This window comes from Thermobia domestica, chromosome 9 (assembly GCF_964235325.1).
Source record: "Thermobia domestica chromosome 9, izTheDome1.hap1.1, whole genome shotgun sequence".
NCBI classification, from domain to species: Eukaryota; Metazoa; Arthropoda; class Insecta; order Zygentoma; family Lepismatidae; genus Thermobia; species Thermobia domestica.
The window spans coordinates 135,434,205-135,459,815 of record NC_137462.1 but is presented as its reverse complement, the minus strand read 5'-3'; the positions used below and the strand labels follow the sequence as shown (position 1 = coordinate 135,459,815).

At 33.9% G+C, this 25,611-nt stretch overlaps 1 protein-coding gene across 1 annotated transcript in view; it reads right to left on the bottom strand.

The window, feature by feature from the left end:
* The window catches only part of LOC145661030 (ornithine decarboxylase-like), a 65,474-nt gene that overhangs the window by 30,208 nt on the left and 9,655 nt on the right, over positions 1-25,611 (bottom strand). The window contains exons 3-4 of the mRNA XM_081726467.1: positions 20,446-20,522; positions 17,707-17,879 (exon numbers count right to left, since the gene is read on the bottom strand). Of these exons, the coding sequence (XP_081582593.1) occupies positions 17,707-17,879; positions 20,446-20,522 (250 nt within the window). The remainder of the gene's footprint in view (positions 1-17,706; positions 17,880-20,445; positions 20,523-25,611) is intronic.

Here is a 25,611-nt window from a genome sequence, read left to right as displayed (position 1 = left end):
CGAGAAATCCGTTACTGTAGGTTACGACCCTAACACTTGTAAGGTACCAATGAAAGAGTATGAGCACGGATTTGGTAGTGACCCCCTTCTGAGTAATGAAAGTAAAGGTAAAGTAAAAATACTTACTAGAGAGAGTGTTAATAAAGTTGGTTTTCATTTAAATAATGCGAATTGTGTTGACACTAATTCAGCTATTGAAAGCGAAAACGAAGATGTAGTCGAACCTGTGCTAGAGTGTCCAGTAGTTAAGAATTTAGAAATGCATAAGAAACAGTTGACGCAAGAATGGATGGATAGTTTGTTTGAAAACAGTAAAGCATTTGAACATGTAGAAAGGTGTAATATCAATAATGATTTAAACATAGAGCAAATAAAACAAGCACGTTTGAACGAAGCTGCTGAAGTAAATTTTTTGTATCATTTCTATGGGGAACAAATTCATAAATTGGATGAGGAAATTCAAAAATCTCATAATAATGTAAAAATAAATCAGGATGTTTGTAATACAAGTAAAATTACTCGTAATACCCAAAGTCACTTTCCTTCTGTTACTGAAATTAGAACAAAAGTTCTTGAAATTGAAAATTTATCTAATGTTCAAAAACAACGACTTTATGATTTGTTATTGAAACATAGATTGGTTTTTAGCGATTTGCCAGGTAAATGTAATAAATTTGAATACACCATCGAAGTTGAAACTGATCAACCGATTGTAAAACGTCAGTACCCATTACCTTTTAAGTACAATGAAAATATTGAACAGCAAATAACTGAATGGTTAGAATGTGGCGTAGTGGAAGAATGTATTTCTGTGTATTGTCATCCTTTGTTGTGCGTAGCTAAGAAAAACACTAGTAAACTTCGTACTGTCGTAGATTTAACTCAATTGAACAAATTTGTGAAATTAAAGCAGTTAAAAGTCAATAAGATCGATGACCTTCTCATCAAATTTCAAGGAATTCAATTCGTGTCTTGTTTAGATTTTGTGGGAAGTTATTTACAAGTATGTTTAAGTAAAGAAAGTAAACAATACACAGCCTTTTGTTGGAACGGTAAAATGTATCAGTATACTCGAGTTCCGTTTGGTTACATAAACGGAGGAGCTGCTTTTATGTTGTGTTTGCAAGCTGTCCTTGGGGCAGGCTTATATGAAAAAGTAGTCTCGTACATCGATGATGTCTCTGTAATTTCTATGACTTTTGAAGAACAGTTACAATTTTTGGATCAAATATTTCAGAAAGTTTACGAGGCTGGCATGACATTAAATCTACAAAAGTGTACTTTTTGTAACACGAAATTTAGTTTTTTAGGGTTTGACATCAGTCCGCAAGGCATAACAAAAAATCCTTCTTATGTACAGTGTATCAAAAACCTACCAAGGCCTAGAAATTTGAAAGAATTGCAAAGAGTTTTAGGTTTGTTCCAGTGGTGCGCCAAATTTGTTGAAAATTTCGCTCAAAAATCTGAACCTTTATTTGGTTTGTTAAAGAAAAATAAAAAATGGATCTGGGATCAATCTTGTGAAGATAGTTTTAACCAGTTGAAAAGTGATTTAGTTCAAGAGGTAATGCTTGCACATCCTTTGTTAGATCATGATTTTTGTTTAATTACAGACTGTAGTTCAGTTGCTTTAGGAAACATTCTTTTTCAAGAAGTAGACGGTAAGAAACATATTTTAGGGTATTATAGTAGAACGTTAAAACCTGCTGAGAAGAATTACACCGTGACTGAACGTGAGTGTCTTTCAATTGTAGTCGCGCTTAAACGTTGGTCTCAATTGTTGTATGGAAGGCATGTAAAAATTTACACGGATCATAACTCGTTGGTATATTTGCACAAAATGAGACAGTGGAATTCTAGACTTGCTCGTTGGAGTTTACAAATTCAGGGATTTGATGTACAAATTGTATATATTAAAGGTCAAGATAATCAAGCTAGCGATGCATTGTCACGTATCATTCTGTTTCCTGAGGTTGAAAAGTATGAAGTTAATAAATACGAAGTGTTGCCATCTTGTTTTAAAAATTTAACTGTTCAAGATTTAATTAGCAAGCAAAGAGAACATCCGGAGTATGAAAATATCATGAAGTACTTAGAGAATCCCAACGATCCTTACGTTAAGGTCAGTGGCGGCGATTGGACGTTAAAAGTGGGGGGGCAAGGCATGATCTGAATATTTGTATATTAATCTTAGTTTATCTGATTGTTTCTAACACTTTGTTCGACGAAAGGTTGTATAACTAATAGGATACTATCTTCTTCGGTTAAAATACCATATATCGTATTTCATATTTTATTAAATAAATTAACAAGAGCAACGGAAGTAAATACTAGCCCTTTGTACTCTTAAACAACGAAGGTGTAAGAAGAGATTTGATTCCTTTCTCATGAACATCTTAAAACTCTGTCTGGAAAATTGTGTGATCAGATTATTTAATAAAAAAATTTACAAAACAAGTAAATAGAAAGGATAGCTAATATTAATTATAGTAATGAATAATGAGGCTTGTTTTGCAAAAGTTATGTTCAAACTGGAGATTAATGAATAACTTAATTTATAATTTCACACATGACATTAAATATACGTTATTACTCTTACAAGGTACATTCGCGAAGTGTCCCCTCAAAATTCGTGTAAAATTGATTCAAATACAAAGTTCTCCTTGCTACAATGTGTATTGTACTAATTTTAGCAGCCCATACTGGTAATTTGCGTATTTATGAGCCTTCATATATTCGGAATTCAATCATACACTAGTGCTTGGGGTCCCGGGTTCGATCCCAGCCACCGCCAAAGGAACTCTGTGGTGGACAAACACCGTGTGCGTGGGTTTTCTCGGGGTTCTCCCGTTTCCTCCCACTTTCTTCATTCCACCATTTTCATTCATTACTCATCATCACCGTCTCCTTTAGCCTAACCGGCATAACCGTGGGACGTAAAACTCAAAGATTTCATTTTCATTTTTCAATCATACACTAGTATAACGCTCGGACACAAAATTGCTTTTAGTTTCTTTAGATGTAACTGGACATGAATGTGGGCATATGCAAAACAAATTTGATCAAGTACTGCTTCCCTGACACATCTTACTAACCCAAGCTGCCATCTTGGATTCAATTTTCGGTTTTTCAAAAGGGAATAGTTGCAAGTGATACATCAAGTTCATGTACAATTTCTCGGAAAATCACTAGTGTAGTGAGTTTTGCCGTAGCTATTGCATGTTAAATGTCAGGTACTTCATGAATATTGAATCAAATAGAAAGTTGTGCAGGGCCCGCTGTGTATATGTAGTGTTTTACGTGATTTATCGTTGACGAAATATTCTCTGAATACATAATACAGACACACAGACGTCAATACGGAAATGGTCTTCACCTAAATATGGTCGTATCTGAATTTACATTAAGCATTTTGACCGTTATACAATACTTCTTTGTTGTAGTATATCATGGAAGTAATACAATCACTCACAGAAATGTAATAAGATTATGACACCAATGTTGTAAGGAGTTTGTTTATATCTACAGTATTTTTCCAGTTAGAAATTGTTTTGATTTGTCAACATCAAAAATATATGTGTAACTGATATTACTCTGCAATGTCTATTCGCGAAATGCCTGGAAGGATTTAACATGCAATACCTTGCAAACGGTACAAGCTACAGTAAAATCCTCTACATCAGTGAGTTTCCGAGAAAACTGTACATGAATTTGATGTCTCACTTGCACCTATTCCCTTTTGAAAAACCAAAAGTTGAATCCAAGATGGCAGCTCGGGTTGGTAGCATGTGTCAGAGAAGCAGTACTTGATCAAATTTGTTTTGCACATGCCCACATTCATGTCGAGTTACATCTAAAAGCAATAACATGTCTGAGCGTTATACTAGTATATGATTGAATTCTGGATATATGAAGGTACATAAATACCAGTATGGGCCGCTAAAATTAGTACAATACACATTGTGACGAGGAGAACTTTGCATTTGAATCAATTTTACACGAATCCCGAGGGTACACTTCGCGAATGTACCTTGTTAGAAAATGAAAGACAGTAAATACTACAAGCATATGCTACGAAATTTAAAGAAATACGCGATTGCAATATTAATTGCTTTAAATTGCAATTAAAACACAATTCCTGTAGCTTGCTTAACTCCACGAGAAGACAACCAATATGTACTCACGCAACGGGAAATATTATATGGCACCATTTTTTTATGAACCAGTAATACATATAAAACATTACATTGTCAAATGAAGCTATATACATTAATGGGTTACTTCAAAAAAGTGGGGGGCAACTGCCCCCCTTTGCCCCTCCTAATCGCCGCCCATGGTTAAGGTTAAGAATCGAAATATTGGCGAATTTTACAAAATTGAAAATGGAATTTTGTTGAATCGTAGTTACCATTTTCCTAATCAATGGAAGATTTGTATTCCTCCTTCACTTGTGAATGATGTAATTCAAAATTATCATGAACAAGGTCATTTTGGTTTTGAAAAGGTTTTAGGCTTTGTGAGTGATTGTTGTTATTGGAAGTCCATGCGTAGAGATATCAGTAATTATTTGCGTGACTGTGTTGTTTGTAAACGTACGAAAGTTGAAACTTCGCCACCAGCTAGACCTTTACAAACTGTGGCTGTAAAGAATGTAAGAGACATGGTCTCGATCGATTTGTTAGGACCTTATCCACCTTCTCATACTGGAAATAAATTTGCATTGTCAATTTTAGATGTATTTAGTAGATATTACACAATGTTCCCAATCAGAAATGCAACGACTAAATGTGTTTTGAGATGTTTAGAATATTACTATTTTGTAACCATGGGAATTCCAAAATCCATACTAGTAGACAATGGTGGATGTTTTGTATCAGCAAAATTTAAATCTAAAATGGAAGAATATGGTATTAAAATTCATTATGTAACACCTTACCACCCAAAGAGCTCAGTTGTAGAGAGAATCCATAGGGAGACGAATAGGTTGTTCAAATTGTTGTGTAACGAAGAACATACTTCTTGGGAAAGATACATACCTCAGATTGTCATTTTGTTAAATTATTCTGTGTGTAGTAGTTTAGGTGTCAGCCCTGCTAGTCTTCATTTAAATGTAAAAGCAAATTATTCTGTGTTGAAGCACTTTGGCATTGTAACAAACGAAAGCTATGATGAAAGTGAACCTGTAAATTGGGAAAATAAACTCATAATGGCTGACTACCGTAGAAGTGAAAAAGTTAGAAAAAGAAACGAGAAATATAATGCATCCCAAGAAAGAAAATACAAAATAAAAGAAAATGATTTGGTATTTCTGTTGCAATCGCATTTGAGTTCAGCAGTAGACAAAAAGATCCGCAAGTTTTTCATGCTTTACAAAGGTCCACTATTTTGTAAAAATAAAATTTCAGATAAAGTCTTTGAACTTGTAGATCCTTTAACTGGAGAATCTTGTGGCGTACACTCTATCGATCGTATGAGAGTGTGGAGACCCACTCAAAAAACTAGGAACATCTGGTTAGAATTAGCTAAGAAACATATACATGAAAGAGAATTTGATTCTGTAAAAGAAAATAGTGAAAAAACCGACTCTTGTGAACCAGAAACTTTAGTAAATGTAAATTCTTTGAATATAACGAAAGTTAGTTTGTCTGTTTTCAACGAGAGCGAAAGTAATAAGTTCAATGTTCAGTTGTTGTTGAAAGAGCTATTGAAATGTGATACATATTTGCAATATTTAAACGATAAGCTAGATTGTCGGTGTCGCACTCTTATGTTAGCTTTAAATCATTTGCTGAATCCTAAGCTAAACAGACGTGACGTGTAAAAAAAAAAAAAAAAAAAAGAGAAGTCACGGACATGACTGTTTTCTAAATGCTAATATATATGAAACTGTTGCTTACTAGTATTCAGATGTAAAAGAAATATGAGTTAAAAACTCTCGTTTACATGAATTATTGTCTTGTCTTGTTGATGCTTTGCGATAACTTATCAAGACTGACTGTAAGATCTTAAACCACCAAATGTACGAGGTGAATTGTATAGCATTCATGTATTATTAAGAATGTAAACGATGATATGCTCTGATGTAACCAGAGTGAGAGTAAGTTTTTATGTGTCAGTGGAACACTGTGACACGAGTATTGAATTATGAATGGCAACTCTCCCCCCCCTCATTTATTTTTAACCTTTGGGTTCATTTTTCTATGTTGTTTTGTATTCCTACCTCACTAGAAGGTCTTGTTGCCATTCCAAAGGGGTGGGATGATAATATAAATGTAAAATGGGGAAGGGAGACTTAAAAATTTAAGTGGATAGGCGCTTATTAGCGTAAAAGTGTGGCAGACTTACTTCTATCCGGCCTCACTCTTATTGTTACAGTACAAAAGAGTGGTAATAAACTTGTTTCATGTAGTTATTATGTTTAAATGATGTGTAATCCTTGTATTTGTGAATAACAATTTTGTTTTCGTAACTTCTTTGTCAGTATAGAGTGAGAAGTGCGAGTATGTTTTGTCATTTATGCAATTTAAGTATAATGTGTGTAGAATAAGTTTGTTCATTTCCTTTGTGGAATATTGAAATACATTATTCAAATAATGTTTATTTTATCTATTTGTTGAAAAGTTGAGTTGTTCATAATAATTAATTGTTTATGTTTTGTAGTTTTTTGCATAATGTCGTAAAGTAAGTAATGTGAATATATTATGTCTAAATGATGCCATGATTACGTATAATGTTTGAGTTATTTTAACAATAAGAGCGCATATAGCAACATTGTAATTCAAATATCAAAAGTATATCATGAGAATTTTTGTATATTAATTGTGAGTCATGCATATATAAATGTTTAACTTAGTGACAGTGCCGAATGTAAAAAAAAAAAAAAAAAAAAACTTTAAAGACTTTACATGTAAAAGCCCCATGAAACTTTTATGTAAGCGTATAAATGCCCCACGCGTTTGTCGTTTTTCTACGTTAAATGAACCTTAATGAAACTTTTTCATCTGATGAGGTGTAATTCGACGAAAGTTCTTATAAGCTTCCTTGTGAACTAGTGCTCGTCTTCACTTTGAAACAGTGATGATTGTTGAAGTGAAACTACAGTCAGGGTTCTTGAACGTTTACCATTATCCAATGGTGCACGTACATTCCTTTCGACCGCCAATGTAACTGTACCAAAATTCTGCTTAAAATATTTTTCGTATAAACGCAAATTCTGCGTTAGAGCATTATGTGACGTTTATCTGAATTCGTACACTTTGTGCAGTGTATGCTTCTTGTTGATCGTGCTGCCGCCTGGTGGTACTAAAAGTCAGATTAGAAGAAGAGGAAAAGGAAAGAATGGAGTTTTTAGTTAGACTTCAATGTATTTTGGTGTGTGTGTGTGCTATGAATGACTCAGCTAAAATTTTAGAATAACGCTGAATCCTGAACCCAAAACATTTTGAAGAATATAAATAGTAATATTCTTTTTTAAGAAAACTTTAATATTCGTGATATTGCGTAATCATCCATTAAAAACAGTGCTGTTAATGTGGATGTTTTGGTAGTTTTGAAATAAAACATTATTAAAGTAAATCAACCCTAAGTAATATTTCATAACAACGAGGTGGTGTGATCAAGATAAAAGGTGAAACTGGGACTTGGCGGGTGGTACCCGAAGACAATGGTCATATAATCAGCGACTAACATAAAAATTTGGTAAAAATAAGTCAATTCTTTATCAGAAATAAGAACATAATGTTGTCACTGCGTTCACTTGGAATGACTGTCTGTTAAATTCTCAATATCGGAAGAAAGGACGATTTTTGTGAGTGGATTCGACGGATATATAGTGTCTCAACTAAAATGTGATCACACTAATCCATAAGCCATGGTGGACAGAAAATGTTGAAGTGAGTGGTAAAAAGTATACTTACGAATTCGTTACACAAATGGGGCGACAAGTGTAAGAAAAGTTTGTTTATCTCAGGTACGTTTGTTTATTTCCAATAAATGGCACAATAAAATGTAATTTTGTCAGTTTTTCTTTCACAGATTGCATGACGTAACGAGAACGTGGTTGTTGGATAACTTGTGTTCGATTCATGAAAGTAGGTGATGCTCTCGTCTATTTTCGTAATACGCCTTAGGTCTTCACCCAGGTGATCCGTCCGAATCCGGACCGTAACGGTGAGGTGTGTCGCGTCTTCCTCAAACAATCGTCGCGTGAACAAACTTTCAGAACCCACAAATAAAATGGTGTAAAGCTGTATTATTTGAGGGCGAGGAATAGGGAGTTCTCTGCGGAGGCCGGTTGAGGACGGTGTGCACCATGCAGCACTATGCTGCTCGAACCCAGAACCGTAATACACTTATTGAATTTTTAGTTATGCTTTTCGTGTGTAAATTAGACATTTGGTAACTTGTATTATTTGATTTCATAAATACTAGGAACGCAAGTTTGTAAGCAATAAACAAATGTAATATTTTTTTAAAAAATAGTTGGTAGTTGTTCTGGTTGGTAACTCACAGTAGGGTTTAAAAACGGAACGGTAGCACAGAAGCTTCATAAATTTGGCGACTCTGATAGAAAGGATTTAAATACTTAAAGTCATCAATACATTAATGGCTGCGATTGTAATGTTAATTAGAATAAAGGTTAAGTAAGGAAGTTTTTTTTTTTAGTGTCTCCCAGCAAACATTATCCTTGACAATGCCAAACTACAAGTTTGTCACACATGTTCTCATCCAGTGGCGGCTAATATTAGTGTTGCAGCGTTGCGCAACGACCAAAGTATTTCAAGAAAAAAATATTATTAGCAATAGTAGTAAAGAACAGAAAAAATACTTTCTAATACTCCCATACATACTTTAAATAACATATTTTTTTACTTCTGCAACTGTCCGTTTCGTTAATCCGTTTTAAAAAGCGAAAAATAATCTATCACAGAGTCTCTAATTTATTGTGTTGCAGCGAGCATACAACGACCAGATTCCTTCAGCGCGGGAATTCGAGGAAATGTTAAGTCTCCTTTCCCCTATCTCAGAAGTTAAAGGGTCTGGTCGTTGCAGAGCTTCTGCAACACAGCACGGTTTCCAGTGAATGAGAAGGTTTCTCGCACTAAATGAGCTTTCTGAATTTGATTTCACTAGCAATTAACAAACGAAATTTGTTTTTATGCATTCATATTTTTAAATTACGATACTTATATTGAAGTAAATCAATATAATGACAATTTAAAAAAGTGATAGCAGAATTACAAAATAAGCAAGAAAATATGTAAGAACAGAAATCAAATGAAAGTAGATTCGCATTTACAAGTTAATTATCAGCTTATATAGATAATGAAGGTTTCTTCTACAGTAATTTGTGAACCACATATTAACAAGTAAATATGCAGAATCCTCCGCTCTGTGGATAGTATTTTAGTATATACATATTTCTTTTATAAAATAAGTATATTTTATACTCTTGATAAAACTGTATGATGGGAAACGCCACATTGAATTTGGGACTAGTTAACCATGCTCAGGGGCACAGCTACGAGGGGGCTCCACCGGTTCCGGACCTCATAAAAATTTCGAAACTCGACTAACATTTGCAGACTTTCTTAACGACCTATACCTGTTTAACAGAGAAATGATTGATGTAGGTTAAATATTTTATTTTACGCCTCATCATGTACTCTTTCTTTTCTTATAGAAATAATCGTTCTATCATTTTTTCTAAAAATATAGGTAACAGTAATTAAGAATTACTTATCTTTTCGGGTACAGTATTAGGACAGACATTATTACGTAGACGTATTGGACCTTCCTCAAATACTTTGGACCCTCTTAGCTAACATGTTGTTCCTATATCTGGCGGGTTTCAAGGTTGCTTTCCAGAACGTATGACATTAATAAACATTGTTTCCCCTCATGTGGAAGTATATTGTGTTCATAGTGCATTGCGTAACAACCAAGACGGATGATTTGGAATGTAGTTTTTTTCTTTTACGCACATGTGTCTGTGTCTGTGTTGATGTCTGAATAGGGTTGCCAACTCTGTAAAATAAAAAATAAACAAGCACTTCCTCAAAAATCTCTATGATATAGGTCTCAGCGTGTAGTATTTCTGTAAGGACCTATCCATGGAAAGGAAATGTACTATCGTGAACAAAAGTGCATTAACAAATATGTGCTGTATGTCCTTAGAACATTCACTAATAAGCTTAATAGATACATTGTGCTATAAATGAGAAACTGAAATTGATCAATCGGCAGTGATCAATTTATTGTATCTACCAGTAACTACCATTTCTTTAAAATTATCGAAACAGATGAACAAAAGTATAATAATCTTTACGTGACAATTTTGGATTTGGAAAATGAAATTCATTCTTTAAACATATAGTCTCTACTTCAACTATAGGAAACTGCTTTAAGAAGTCCTTTTCCAATCTTAATAAATGTATAAAATTCCTTGAAAGTAAATTTCAAAGTTTCCCTGATACAGTCCCTGTCATCTCTAAAATTTTCTAAACATTGGTGAACAAAATATATTAATCGTTGATAGATGGTGAAAGGTAACAGTTTTGAGTTTACAGAATGACAGCTACTTTTCAATATCTATACTTCGAACTAGATACAAATTTAAAAAAAAAACTGTTATAAAGGAGCTGGTGAGAAGTTTGTACCCGTCATCGGCTTTAATCAAAATAACAACAATTTTTCCGACCAGGCCAATGAAAAGCCTTCCAGTTGACAGCCTTATGTATGAATATGTGACATTCGCAATTCATATACCAGTATCTCTTTTGTATCAGCTCTTTTGGTTATTAGTTATTAGATTTAATTTCATCGTGTGCGCTTTAATTCTGTACATAACAAAGGCGCCCATCGTGGTGGGGAAAGGTGGGGTGCTCGCCCCCTAGAGGAAATTGTGCTTCGGAAGATCGAAAACCCAATAGATATTTTAGAATAGTTACCGCAAAATTTAAGACTACATTTGAAATGTGTCTTATACTTGCCCTCCTTGGAAACCACAACATGGGCGCCCTTGGTACATCACCTACAAATTCTGAATGAATTGCATACTATGACTTCTGTAAATAGCTTACAAAAATAATTGCCCAGCTTTCAACTGAGGAAAAACTTACAATTAAGGCTTAGACAAAACAAGCAAAGTGCAGTTCAGGAGAGTGTTCGAAAAAAAAAGAACGGTTTCAATTTACAGGACATCTTATGGCAGTAATGTTGTATGCACTAGATACATTTCCACAATTTATTTTAAATTTTCCTAGATAAATTGTGAATAAAGCGTGTTCAATGTATATTTTTTATAACATTAATCTCTGCTACGAACTCTCTTCAGTCTACATCGAGGAGGAATTTGGATCACTGTCAGGGACTAAGTTTGCTAGAATGAATTGTTCACAGTAATCTAGAAAAAAATATTTAGTGAATCTACCAAGCTTCTGAAATTAATATTAACTGTACCTATGGCGTCAGTGAAAGAAGAAAAGTTTTTTTTTTCACATCAAAAAGAATTGACCCTTTCAGGAAATTGAATGTCCCAAGAAAGATTATCACCATTGGTTATGCTTTCCATCGAAAAAGACCTGACAATAAGAATACTAGAGTTCAACCAGCATGTATTAGGCAGATTTGTTCCAATCAAAGAGAGAAGAATGAACTTACTAATTAAATAAGGTGATTAATCGGATTAAATGTTCTGCATTTTTTATTTTTTTAAAAAGAATTTTTTTTTATATTAACATGTCACATAGCATTTGCATCTAAAGTTATGCTGATTAGTCAATGAGTTCACTTTATACCTTCTGTCTCCGATCGTTCGTACTGCAACACCCGAAACCACAATCCACCGGCCGCAACTGTTCTCATCTAGAAAAAAAGTTGACAGCACGTCGCTTGCTTCCTTGATGATAAAATATAATCCATGTCACTTTGAATTTCATCAAGAATAACTAGCTCTCTGTCACTACCAATAGTTGTTGTACTAATAGAAACTTCGTCAATACTGTAATACTCCGAGTTTACTTGTATTGTGAAATCTTATCTAATTACTAATTCTACAATGCAATATCGTTCCTTTAGAATTGGCAACTCAATACATTATCCATGTAATGCTATCTTTATTTTTCGTATTGCAGGCTTATCGGAAACAATTACGTAAGTTAATATCCAATATTTACCCATACCATTTCTTAGAATGCGTATGGATTTTAGAATTTCGATTACACTTCAACATTAAATTTGTCCTTTCCTTAAAATATCTTCTTATAATGTATTTTATAAGCATACACGAATCTGCGATTAGTTTATTGACATTACTTACAGTTTTCCACAAAAACATCTTTATACATTGTGTGTATTATATACGAACTACTTATGAACTAATTTAAAAGTTTCTTTGCAACATTTAGTAAGAATGATATCGTTTTCAGTTTAGCATTAATATAAAAATAAAAATTGAATCATGTAGTGTTGTCGAATCATGTAGTGATAAATTTATTGCATAATGATCACCATGCTACCACCACTGATGAACAAGCGCTGCCATCTGTTTTGTGCTATGCAACATGAAAGTCGTACTTTGCAATTGCAGGCGTTTGTAAAGTTTTAATGTTTGTGTTGGTTTTCTGTCCTTGAGGTGTGTACAAAAAAGAGATTGTGTTCAGTTTATCAGAATATCCTCTTAGTGAAAGAATATCCCTGGTTCATTTCGTTATATACGTGAACTGGGGTTCAAGAGTGAAAGAAGTAACCTTAATCATGTAGTCAAAAAAAGCATATTAACAGCATTTTAGAAGCTGAATAGTAGTGAGGATAAGCTATGGGCACTCTTTTGCAATTCTTGTTCTGAGTGTAATGCCCCGCTATTGCGCGGCAGAACCTCATTACAGTTATATATATATATATATGTGTGTGTGTGTGTGTGATGTGTGTGTGTGTGATGTGTGTGTGTGTGAATTTTAGTACGTAGCGAATTGGACATTGGCCTGTATCCTAAGATAAAATTCTCAATTAAATCAATTTTGGAATCTAATATAATAAATAAACAAGATATATTAATAAACGTTGGTCACAGATATAAGAATAATAGATTTAAAAGTTGTTTGAAGAATTATACATAAATTGAATAATAATTGGAAGAGCAATTTAGAAAGGGACATTAGTTACCTGGTAATATAGAAATAAAGAAATATTATTTGTGAAATAATTAAAATGTAGCTTTAACTTCAAGTTTAGGTTTTGGAAAGACTTTTCTCTTTCTCTCCTTTTAATGTCCTGTCACGGTAGCCATTTTTTTAAATACAACTACTTACACTGGTACGTATTCCATTATAAAAGATTGTAGGTTCGGTGTACTGATGAGAAACTCTCACAGTGAAATACAGGATTGTATCGTTTTCGACACACAAATGGATAACTGGTGATTAGATGATCAAGCTGTGCATAAAATCACATAATATGAATTGTCAGATTATGCAGACAAATACAATTCGTTTTGTCTTTCATTTCTTGATTTCATCCTTTTCCTTCTCCATCTTCTATCGTTTATCTTTCCATTATCTCTTTCTTTCTTTCTTCCCATTTCGGCACCTTTCATTACTTTCTTTTTCCAGTTTTTTTGTTCTTCCTTCTTCGATATGCCCATCTTTCATCCAATTTAACTTTCTTTGTTATCTTCTTCTTTTTCCTAAGATTCCATAAATACTTTTGAAATTTCTTTTTCTTCTTATTCTAATACTTTTCCCAGTTCCTAGTTTTCTTCTTACCTGTATACTTTGTAACAGTTGGAAATCCTTGAGATAGTTCCTCAAATTTTAAAGTGTTGTCGTTTTCTACATCAGTAATAACTTCCTCTTCAGATTCTACTACCTTAGTTACATCACTTACATCACATAGTTCTTCAGATTCTATCATATCGATTATTAGCTCTACCTTGTCGCTGTCCCTTTCGACTTTTCTAACTTCTTGCAATTCCACACTTACAATGACCATTACTTCTTTTTCTTTGTCAACGATCTTGATATGTTCTTTTCTATCTCCAATCATCTCATGCCGAAGTTTCAAGAACATATCAAGAAGTTAAGATGGTTCATTTGAGTTCACTCCTCATACAGTCCAAGAATTCGGAGAAGGTTTTATCGCTCTTAATAATATTTTCGGTCTTCATTTTTTTTAAAATACCTCGGATCACATCTACTGCTTCCGACTGTATTACTTTATTCATTGGATGTTGTCTTTACTACCATCTACACTTCATCTTACTACTACTCTTCATCTACACTTGTAATATATCCTATCACTTTTGTCATTTTTGTAATATCCCCCACTTTCACCACAGCGTTGTAGTGTGTTACAATTTCTAGATTCTCATATATTAGATTTTTTGTGCTAATGGAGTCTCCCACAGCAAAGAATTCTATCCTCTCTTCTCTTTCCATATCATATGTACCTCTCAGCCCACAATTGCTTGTAATGTCAACGGGATGATATTTTATGTAAATATATATATATACGTATACAAGTATTTATAAAGTTGAGGACTAATTCAATTATTCTTTTAACAGTCACTTTTTCACTTTACATATTATAAAGAACATCCACTTATCTCATATCATTGTACTTATTTTCCATATTTATTTCCATACTATTATCATTATATTTATCCCGTTATATTCTGTAAAGTACTGATTTAGTAAGGAAACATTAGAATCAACTTAACAGTATATACATATAGGCATCATCATCCGGCGAATCTGTAGAGACCTTAAGGTTATTGAGATCCTTACAGGAATGCAACAAGGTATACATAATTGTGTTACTCTCTGTTTGAATGAGACAGCCGAAACGGAGTTAACCAACAATTGAGAAAATTATTGCCATTACGACAGGAATATGTTTAAGGACTTAAGAACATATCACATCAATAACTTGTGAACTCTAAACACGTTTTTCTTCCCCATTGAACATCAAAGCATTCAATCGAAATGAGCTAGCTTCCAAGCCTGTCAGAACCAAATTCCTCAGCCTAAGTTACGCAATGATAAACGAAGGTGTGTTCATTAGCCCTCAAATAAGAACTGTTATTCAGGATACTGAGTTTGAATGTACTCTGTCGGATATAAAAAAGGCAGCATTGCAAGCATTCAAGTTAGTGTGTTCTAATTTTCTTGATAATGCTCAAGCATCAAATTATGAAACTATTGTATAATGCTTAAGTGTGTATTGCACTGCTTCCAAACCATGAGATCCCATATGTCCTTCAAATTAAATTTTTGGATTTACATTTGAGCTTCTTTCCACAAAATGTAGGGACTGTTAGTGATGAACATGGGGAACAGTTAAACGAATGACTGCTACATTCGAAAAGGAATTCAGTGGATGATGGAACAGCATTATGCTTGCTAAGAGAAAAAGATCACAGCTGTTATTTCCGTAGAAATTTCTACAGGCTTTTGTTTGTATACGTAAAATGCCTTACCTATGTGAGTGTAATAAAATGTAACGACTGCAGAATATAAATTATGAATATTAGAAGAACACGGACTTGACATATCGATTTAGCACTTCTAACTTATTTAAAGTAACACGTTTTTAACTAAAAGACATTTTCGTACAAATGTGTATAGTCTTTCGTTTGTATATGTAAAATGGCTGACTCCTGCGTATGTGTAACAAAATGTCATGTGACTGTACAATAAAAATAGAACGTGTTATAAGAAATCGGGCTCCACATATGGTTTAGCACCTCTTATTTTGTTAAATTACTTGTTTGCTACTAAAAGACTGAACATGACCTCACATTTGTTGTACAGTAACATCCTCAAGCTACACAAGACATCAGAATTAACTAACGATTCGTCTCAATCATATGCACAGACTAACTAACTTAACAACAACTACTACATGTATATTTCAATTTACTAACACTTTCTGACAAACAATAGCAAGTATCTAACATTACCATTGTCGAAGAATATTACTAATTACATTAAAGAAAAAGTAGCTGTAATTGTTAACATTAGTTATAATGTTCTTTCCCCAAAGTATCTTAATTTTACCTTTCTTCGAAATATGATTAAAAATAACATAATTAAAATTTGCGCATCTATCGTCAAGTTAAACGTTAACAGAAAAATACACGCCCACACATGGATAAGTTCTAATTGCGCTTTGAATACTCGTACTTTTAGCATGTTAAATTCCATGAAATTCTCTTTATACATACCTGCCCAACGGGACACGAGAAAGAAGCATTCTCATTTGGGAAATAAATATAAATTCAAGCATTCCAGCTTTAAGGTTGTATTCCTCGTAACTCAATGGATAAATAGGTATGAAATTACTTTAATTGTATTCATCACCCTCAAAGTAGTAAAAAAAAGCACCTTTTAAATTTATCGATGCTTGAGTAATTTTACGTATGCCATGAGAGATAGTCCCTGTTACAGAGATGTCCAAAATAAAGTACAGATGTGTTATGAATAAAAGAATTAGTAATAAGCCATTGTTACTGGCAGATGCTGTGCACATATTTAACTGCTTCTCGTAGCAATTTCCAATCGTGCCGGTAGTACAGCACTTCTTATACAGGGACCGCAGTCTTTATATTCCTTCACTGTAGAATGTTGTCGTTTGACAACTATTTTTTTTGAATGGTATAGTAGTGGAAACGGCAGCTAAAATCAAGGGTTTCAAGTGCTTAAACGAGTGAAAATCATATAGTGTGAGATTGCGACTACAGATCCGATGTTTGACTTGTTCATTCATTTCTTTGCAATTTAGCCGTATCATTTATCACACATCATTCAATAAATGTTGCATCTACCTCCGTACCATTGAATTATTCACTGCAAAATTGTAAAAAAATGTTCAAAATTTACTATGTGTTACGGCCAGTTCAACTCTCATCACGTTCACTTTTCTTTTCAGTTCCAGACAATAAGATTAATTAAGTACATAAGAAGTAAACATGAAATACATCAGCTGAAAAAGCATGAAATCATAGGGCAGAAAGCAGGAAATGAATTGGATTTAAAAAATTTAGAAACTTAATTTTGCTTTAGGTGCAGAGGAATTTAGTGTTGACAACCCTGTTTATATTGCAAAGATTAACAAATTTGTACATAACATACAATAGAAAATAACAACAACAAGGCTTTCTAGTTATGATATACCTCAAGTTCTTTCCTTACCAATAATGCTAAGGCTTAATTACAAAATATCAGTGAAGTATAAGAAACCACATTATTATTTGGTTACCACTTAATATTTGTATGGATACCGACGAATACCATTTCAATGAGGTTTCTGCAGAAATGTCAGGAAATATTTCATAAGGGCTACTTTATATACATACGGAACTTTAAGGGATAGTACATAACAGGCCTATACATTTATCATTTCACAATTTAAATATTAGTAATGAAAATTCTGTTAGTTTTCTTAAACTTATTAATTTTCTTTGTGGACACAACTTTTTTCCACTGTTTTATCATGCGTGTTTCATTTATATTTGTTGTATTTCCATAATTGATTATATCCCATAAACATTCAGAATCATACAGTGGTGATCTCTATTTACATATTCTCACAGTTTAATAATTTGAAATTAAAATCTTTTGACATGGTTTGGTTACTTTTAAAGACAATTAAATATTAAACATTTACTTTAATATATAGAAAAATATAATTATCTACGTTTTAACCTACCTTGCAGAGGGAAAAACAGACTTAATCTTATGAAGTTCACTTTCGTTGTCAAATGTCATCACATCAACTCCTTTCCTCCTAGCAAATTTAATATGAGAGATTGATTTCACTGGATTTGCATAAATAATTCGATTTGGTTTCACACCTAGCTCCAAGATATCTGCTATTTCTCTCTGAAAGTTTTAAGGAAAAATACGTTAATAGCAGCATCTAAGGAAGACGTAAATTTATGAAACACATGTTCACATTTAAAGTATAAAATAAAAGCTACAAGAAATGAATTTGATTGCGCAGAACTTAAATGTGCATATTTTTCTGCTAAATTTGTCTTTACTATAATAAATTCGTACCTCCACCTAGAATTATTTAAAACTTTAGGCTGGTGTTAGAAGATCTATCTATGCCAAGTTCGAATTCCTCACCTCATTGGTATTATGTATTATCTCTCATTCTTTATCACATCATTCATTTCTCGTCAACTTCTTTAGCATAAAAGATAGAATAATAGGACTAAAACTTGAAAAGCAAACAAATACACATTATTAATTATTCAATTATTTTCTTTAGACGACAAAATCAGGGAGCCTTCATGAGGCAACCAAGGGGATAATTTTCTCTTCACACATTTTCTGCCTGTTTATTTACTGGTGTATTCCTTGTTTATATATTCCTGGACAAGTCTATTTCAGTGTGTTAAACGCCTGACCCAAGTGAGAGACTTCCATAAGTTAAATCATTTTATACTGTACAACATTCACTATTTCGTCTTATATATGGACCACATATTTTCTTTATAGGTATTTACACTTTAGCATTTACTTCGGTTCTTTTTGAACATTTGAGTATTTTATATTGAATGTTGTTAATCTTTAAGTAATAATTTATTTTGCGAGGTGTGACTAAATATATGGTGAATAACTTCATTAGAAACAAAGGAATATGCTTACATGGAGTTTGATTTGGAATGGAATTTTACTGGCAGACCATGCATGGCGACAGGGGAGGGAGGCAAGAATTCTGGTTGTGTTGACACCATTTAGTTAAAGCCCCAAGAGAAGCATGCATAGTGTAGCCCTTAAAAATGGTATTAGTCACACCTCAATCATGCGCGTTATGTGAGTGAAAAGTAGTATCTTTATAAGCTAGAACTTCACCAACATCTTAGATAAGATTGTCCCTATTGTTGTCTGGAATTTGGTCAATAGGATACAAAGCAGCTACGACAAAACTCTACATTCGCTTTAGGCGAACTGTTTAGTGATGAGGAAAACGTTAGAATGTCGACTGAGGTTAACAAACATAACCTGCGGTACTGGCAGGATATAATCCGCACTAGTTTGATGCATCCATAACCGTTCCAAGCAAGGTTTTGCGTGTAGGGGACTCGTGTTCTGACTCCTTTCTTTATCGACAGGACTCAAAGGCGGTGGGTTATTGGTGCATGCAAAAACACGATATCTTGTCTTCACTGTTGTCGGAATATGGGTCATTCTCTTATTGCTTCCAGCACAATGATTTCCCAATGTATTATGATACATGTGTTCGTGAGTACCTTGATCAGTTTGCTATGAAATGGTTCCCTCGTTTCCCTGATCTGACACCACTGGTTACTAGTTGTAAGGCCATGTTAAGTTTGTTGCGTATGCGTTGAAAATTAGGGATATCCAGCATGTCAAGGAACTAATAGCGGACTCATGCTCAAAAATTGCAGCCAACACTTTGTGCAAGGTTTTTGCATGACTACAAATTCAGAACGCATCTGATAATCAACCGAAATGGGCAACGCATTGAACACACCCTGTAATAGTGTGTGGTCCTTGCCATTTGACTAACCTCTTTTGTCGGGGATACAACAAAATAGAAGTCATAACTTCGTAATGATCAATGATTGCCCCAATTAACTCGTTAGGCTTGCTCCCGACGACTAACTCTTTCTTCTACGACCTGCAGACGATCACGTTTTAACCCAGAACTTGAAAACCAATGATGACAGTTTTGACAGAGGTTTCACGACGGGAATCTCTGAGTCAATTCGTAAGTCACGACAGAACGAGAACAGTGGTTGGGGTCTTAGAGCTGTCTGAGTCGTTGAGATCTTTGATAGAGATAGTTGGATTTCTAGCGCTAAAAAATAAAATGAATCCCTCATAATGAACATTTTCTCATAATGAGATTCAACGATAACGGCTCCTATGGAATAAAGCGAGGTCCTATGTGAGAAAAGTGAACATTATATAAAGGAAATTAAGCATAATAATATATATAAGCACTTTTGCTTCAATGTCGAAATGTCAGATCCTTCATAGCAAGGTAAACTCAGGTCTAATTTTCTAAAATCACTTTGCTACAGTTTGGAAATTAATTTTATGAACCTAAATATTATGGAGGCGCATCTCAACATACAAAATACACATGTCAGCAGTATAAAGTAATGTTCAACACTAGTGAACACTTTACGATGAAGACTGTAGTTCTCACTTATCTTCTCTAATTTAATCGATACTTTATAGCTGCAATTCACTCGTAACACAAGTACTTTTTAATGAACGGCTTCAATATTTGATCAACATAAATTCTGAAAGAGTTACAATTCTAACAGTTCGTAAAATATTCTCTTTGTACCTTATCAGTAGAAGAATATCTTCTTCCATTAAAACATCGCTAGTGATTCTATACTTATCTTTGAATTTATGTAGTTAATGCTCTGATTTTTATTTGTTAACTTTCTTAGAAACTTACTTTAGATGCACAATCAAATCCAGTTCCAAGTGCTGCTAACACTTTTAAAACTGCTGGGTTATTATTACACTTCACAGCTGAAAGACAAAATAATAGTTTAATATAAGTTTATATTATTCCATAAATTAATGTATACATAATGCGAGGCGCATGTCAAAGAAAGGTAGATAAATTTTACGCGGGGTTGGCAACATTGATGAAGTTGGTCATTTTTGGAACATGGCCAAGTTTCCTGTGCTTGAAACAGAGATAGTATCGGTCGAGCGGAGGTGCGAATGTGCGAGCATCAGTAAAGCGAAATGGCTGCCGTAATATAAAATTTCGCCAAATGTGAAGTGAGATCTATCATACAGCTGATTTCTGAATGCTAAAGGACAGAATGCAGCTGGTATCCATAAAAAATTATGTACCACTTACGGACCGACAGTAATAAGTGAATGGAAAGTCAGGCAATGGTGCAGAGAGTTTTGGCAAGGACGTTGAAATATTCATGACGATGAGCTGGTTGAATATGTAAGAAATGATAGCTTTTTCCAGTAGCAGAATAGTTTCACTGTATGTCTGATAGTTGGACAACCAACATGACAGCAAATACATGCCCGAAAACATAACATGCCAGGATATTCCTCCACTTGGAGGGAAAAGTATTACTATCTGAGAGCATCACTTAGAGAAACAACCACGATATAAATCTGCAGAAATTCCATTCACTTTAAGTTCTAAAAGATAGGAATTAATGCAAAGAAAACGATAATTATAATAATAATACGCATCATGCAAAGACCGAAAAAGTATAGAAAGCTAAACAAAATGAGAAAAGAAGGAAAGAGAAAAAGGAAAGAGCGAAAGACATTGGAATAAATTAAATTTTAACACTTACGGATAGACAGTCTGCGTCTTTCCCCCTGCGTCTGTCTTGGGTTTTTCTCCCTTTATGGAATAAATCTCTTTCAGTGTCAATCGCGAACCACATTTACAATGTTTAATTCCTTTCAAAAAAGTAACTCTTAATCGAGGTTGGGATTTCAACACATGAGTTTTAGAATGATAGTCACACACGTTGTCTACTTAGCTACACAGGCCATATGAAGTGTGTTCTTAAATCAGCCATTACACCGCTTTATCAAATGTGTTAAATCAGCCATTGTCTGCAAGTTATCCCAGTTCCATTTGAATTTAGAATTGAAGACCTGAATTGCAAAACATCCCAAGTGCACTCTTTTTCTTCGTATTTTTTGTTTCCTCTTTTTTTTATATGTTGGCATCTGTGTCTCAGTGCTATTCACTTGCATAATACGTAAGTCCAATTCAAAACTTTTTTTAAAAAATTCAAAATACTCTAAGCTAAACAGAATAGCATTCCAAGTATAACCTTCTTATCTTTTTTCTAAAAACAAAAAAGTACTCCGGTGGACTTGGGATGTTCCGCAATTCAGATCTTCAATTTTATTTACGGCCTTTAACCATCTTTGGCTCTCAGGCTCCTTGCTTTCATAAAAAGCATTTGTTCTGTAGATTGAATCAAGAATGAATGAATCTATTGCACCAACACACACATATACAGGGTATAACAAAAATATACGGCAAAATTTCAGGGGTGGATTCCTTATGGATAGACAAGCAAAATCGTTCATATGGCCATATGTCGGAGAATGCATCATTACAGAGTTACGGCCATTGAGCCCCCTAATGGACGAAATAGTCACATTCTGGTCGTCCCTTAATGTGACTCGATTTAAACCTCAATAACTCAGCGCCTAATTAAGCTAGGAAGATAATTGTGGTATCTATGTATGATACGGTTCTAAAAGACGATGCTTTCCGAGGGTAATTACTTGTTTTTTATGTTTTTGTCTTTTTGCATCAGCACTTTGGGGATATACTCATAAAATGCATATCAGCGGAAAGCTTAATTTTTTGGAACACATTGCTACTAAAATTATTTTCCTATCTTAATTAGAGTTTGAGATATTGAGGTTTAAATTGAGACACATTAAGGAGCGACCAGAATGTGACTATTTCACACCATTAGGCGGCTCAAGGGCCGTAACTCTGTAATGATGCATTCTCCGACATATGGCCATATGAACGATTTTGCTTGTCTATCCATAAGGAATCCACCCCTGAAATTTTGCCGTATATTTTTGTTATACCCTGTATATGTGTGTGTTGGTGCAATAGATTCAACGTTCTGCATGCGCGGGAATCGATCCGTGGATTACAAGATCTTCAGACCACCTTGCTATCGCATACTCTACGAGGGAGAATTGCCAGAGCAGAGAAACTGATTTCTTTGTTCAAGAGACATACGCACATTACTCTGGCTTCGTTACCTTGATCTGTGTGCGAATTTGCACAACTAACACGGTCTTCAAATTTTACAAGTGATGCTACATGCAACACGCAACGTTGCATGCAACGTTGATAAAGTATTAAAGGAATAACACAAATTACAAATAGTGATCGAACTTAAGAACGATTTTATTCAAGGTATCACCTCACCTACCTATCTAGAATAGGACCCGAGTTCGATTTCCGGCAGGAGCTTATGTGGTTCCAGTTCCACGTTAATCAGTAAGTCCCGTTTCATTTAGTCTTTCTGCTGAAAGGGACGTTAAACTCAAATTCAACTCAACCTATCTAGAAGAAGGGCGAAACAAAATTCATTACTGCTACTAGCTAACAAATATTTAGACTCCATTTCTTGTTCTCATAAAATAATTCTATCTGTCAATCCATAAATGTAATAGTATTATCACCTTCATATGTAAACCTAAAAAGAATCTGACATAAAATATATCTCTTCTGTTCCTATCAATAGCTTCGATGATGTCTTTTTTCTTCTTTTGTCATTCTAATAATAATAATAATAATAATAATAATAATAATAATAATAATAATAATAATAAATGGACACTGCTTTCCTCAGAAACATGGGACTTTAAGGTCTACAGTGTAGAGTTCTGCCGACGACAACACACTGGACATTATTTATAAAAAGATCGAAAATCATTATTCACTAACTTATTGTCTACGGTTTGAACTGCAAGAAATGATCATATTCCTTCGCGATAATGTGAATACAAAAGTGAAATGTTGTGTTTCTACACAATTTTCTTTTCCCGGATGATTGGATAATTTAAAAAAACTTCTATTGTAGTAAAGAAAATAAAAAGTATGTTTTCAGGGGAAATCTATCTGAGGACCACATGAACTTGAACCCACAGTGTTACCGATTACACCATCAACACCTGCGCGCAAACAAAGCGCTATATTGAGTGATTTATCGAGAGTCCAAGTACTTTACATCGCATTGTATATGTTTCCTTGTTTCGTTTCTACTACGTTCACTTTTTGTTTTTCGTACAATGCACGAAAAAGCAAATACATTTTTCGCCACGATGCCTAGAATTACCGTTTTAACTAATCAGCAAATAGGAAGCTACTGGCGAAATGATATGGGGTAATGTGTAGTATTTTATTTTCATAGCAACAAGGGGCAAGATACTATCAAGCGAAAAACATGCATAAACTTGTTTGACAGAAAATACTCTTGTGTTGGATTCCCTTTAAGAGTCAATTAAAATTTTACTTTAACTAAAATTTATTCTCATTAATCATCCGTCTCTTTTAGCCTAAAGGACTTAAACGTTGAGAAAAGTATATGGAAAGAAATGTCGAAGACTATGCATACCAAACTCAGGTGCCAGTGTTTTCTATGCTTATTGACAAAATAATAAAAAGACAGGAAAGAAAATCTCTTAAGAACTGAAACTGAATAATGTTTTAGCTTTCATGCAAAATTCGCTACTTGACTGTTGACAACATGAAGAATGATAACTGCTGTTAAACATTAAACATAACACCTCCGACCGTGTTTAGAACTTTCGGTATTAATTGGAGAATAGGGGTAATTTGTATTATTTTTGCTCAAAAATTAAGAATGATGACATCGAAGTTGTGTCTTGTCATCATAGCGAAACGGATAAAGCACTTGAAATAATTTTTTAATATACTGTATTTAGCATTTTGTCCAGTCGGGTTTCTATAATTCATTAACGCATATATCATAAGGGGAAGAGATGAACATAAACACCTTTTCTTCAAATATGTGAGGCCATCTTCCGTTGCCCTTAAAAATCCGCTTTTGAGGATAAAAGAGGACAAGCTCTAAATACGCGGTCAATATGTCAAAGTGACATCGTGATGTCTGTCCGATCATTACGGAAAAGCGAATGAACTGTTTGAAATGAATATTTGAATTCATTTAGTACTTGGAAGAAAATGATTACTGACGTCTACTGGAAACTTGACAAAACTTCATAAATATATGATGAATTAATATTTTACTCGTAGTTGAAAATGGCTGCTTTGTTGGTTAAAGGAAAAAACCAAAAAGGCTCGAGCAGGAATCGAACCCAGGACCCTTCGCACGTAAGACCTGGACCTTTCTAACATTACCACGCCTTCACTTCATAACTTTACGCTTCGTCTCATACATATCTCAAGTTGGAATCTTTAAGACGCTTTTCCCTCATTATTTCTGGCTATTGAACTCCTCCAGTTTGTAATATTAGGACTTTAAATGTTCACTACTACCTCGCGAAGGAAGGCCAAGAAGTTTCTTTTTACCAAAGTCTGCTTTCCCATTGTTAGTTAACTCTCCCCGGATTTTCCTCACGTTACTTTCATCCAATACATGTTCTAAGCGAGGAAAGGAGTATTAAAAATATAAAGAGAGAGAGTTTCTGACGAATCTCTTACCATAGGAAGATGAATCTCGGCATTTAAACTCCTTCTTTTAAATCTGTGACCACGTTGTGCATCGTTTTCGGAAATTCCAACTCTAGCAAAGAAAGCAAGAAAGCTACTAAAATATCTCAATTTCCAATTTTGTGTTCATAAACTGGCCAAAGTAAGCATTTTAGCTGTTTAAAATAAATCTAGAATATATTTAGCAGTTGGATTCACTTCGATCTTTTTCATTTCACTTTGGTTGATATGTTATTGTATTGGGGAAGAGGTTTGAATATTTCGCAAATACATTTCCATAAACTTATTCTTCTCGTTAGAAGAGTAAACATTTCAACTAGTTTGTGTATCATCTTTAAAGATTGCTCCAGCCCATATTTTAAAACGAATTGTGTATTTATTTTTTTATTTTTA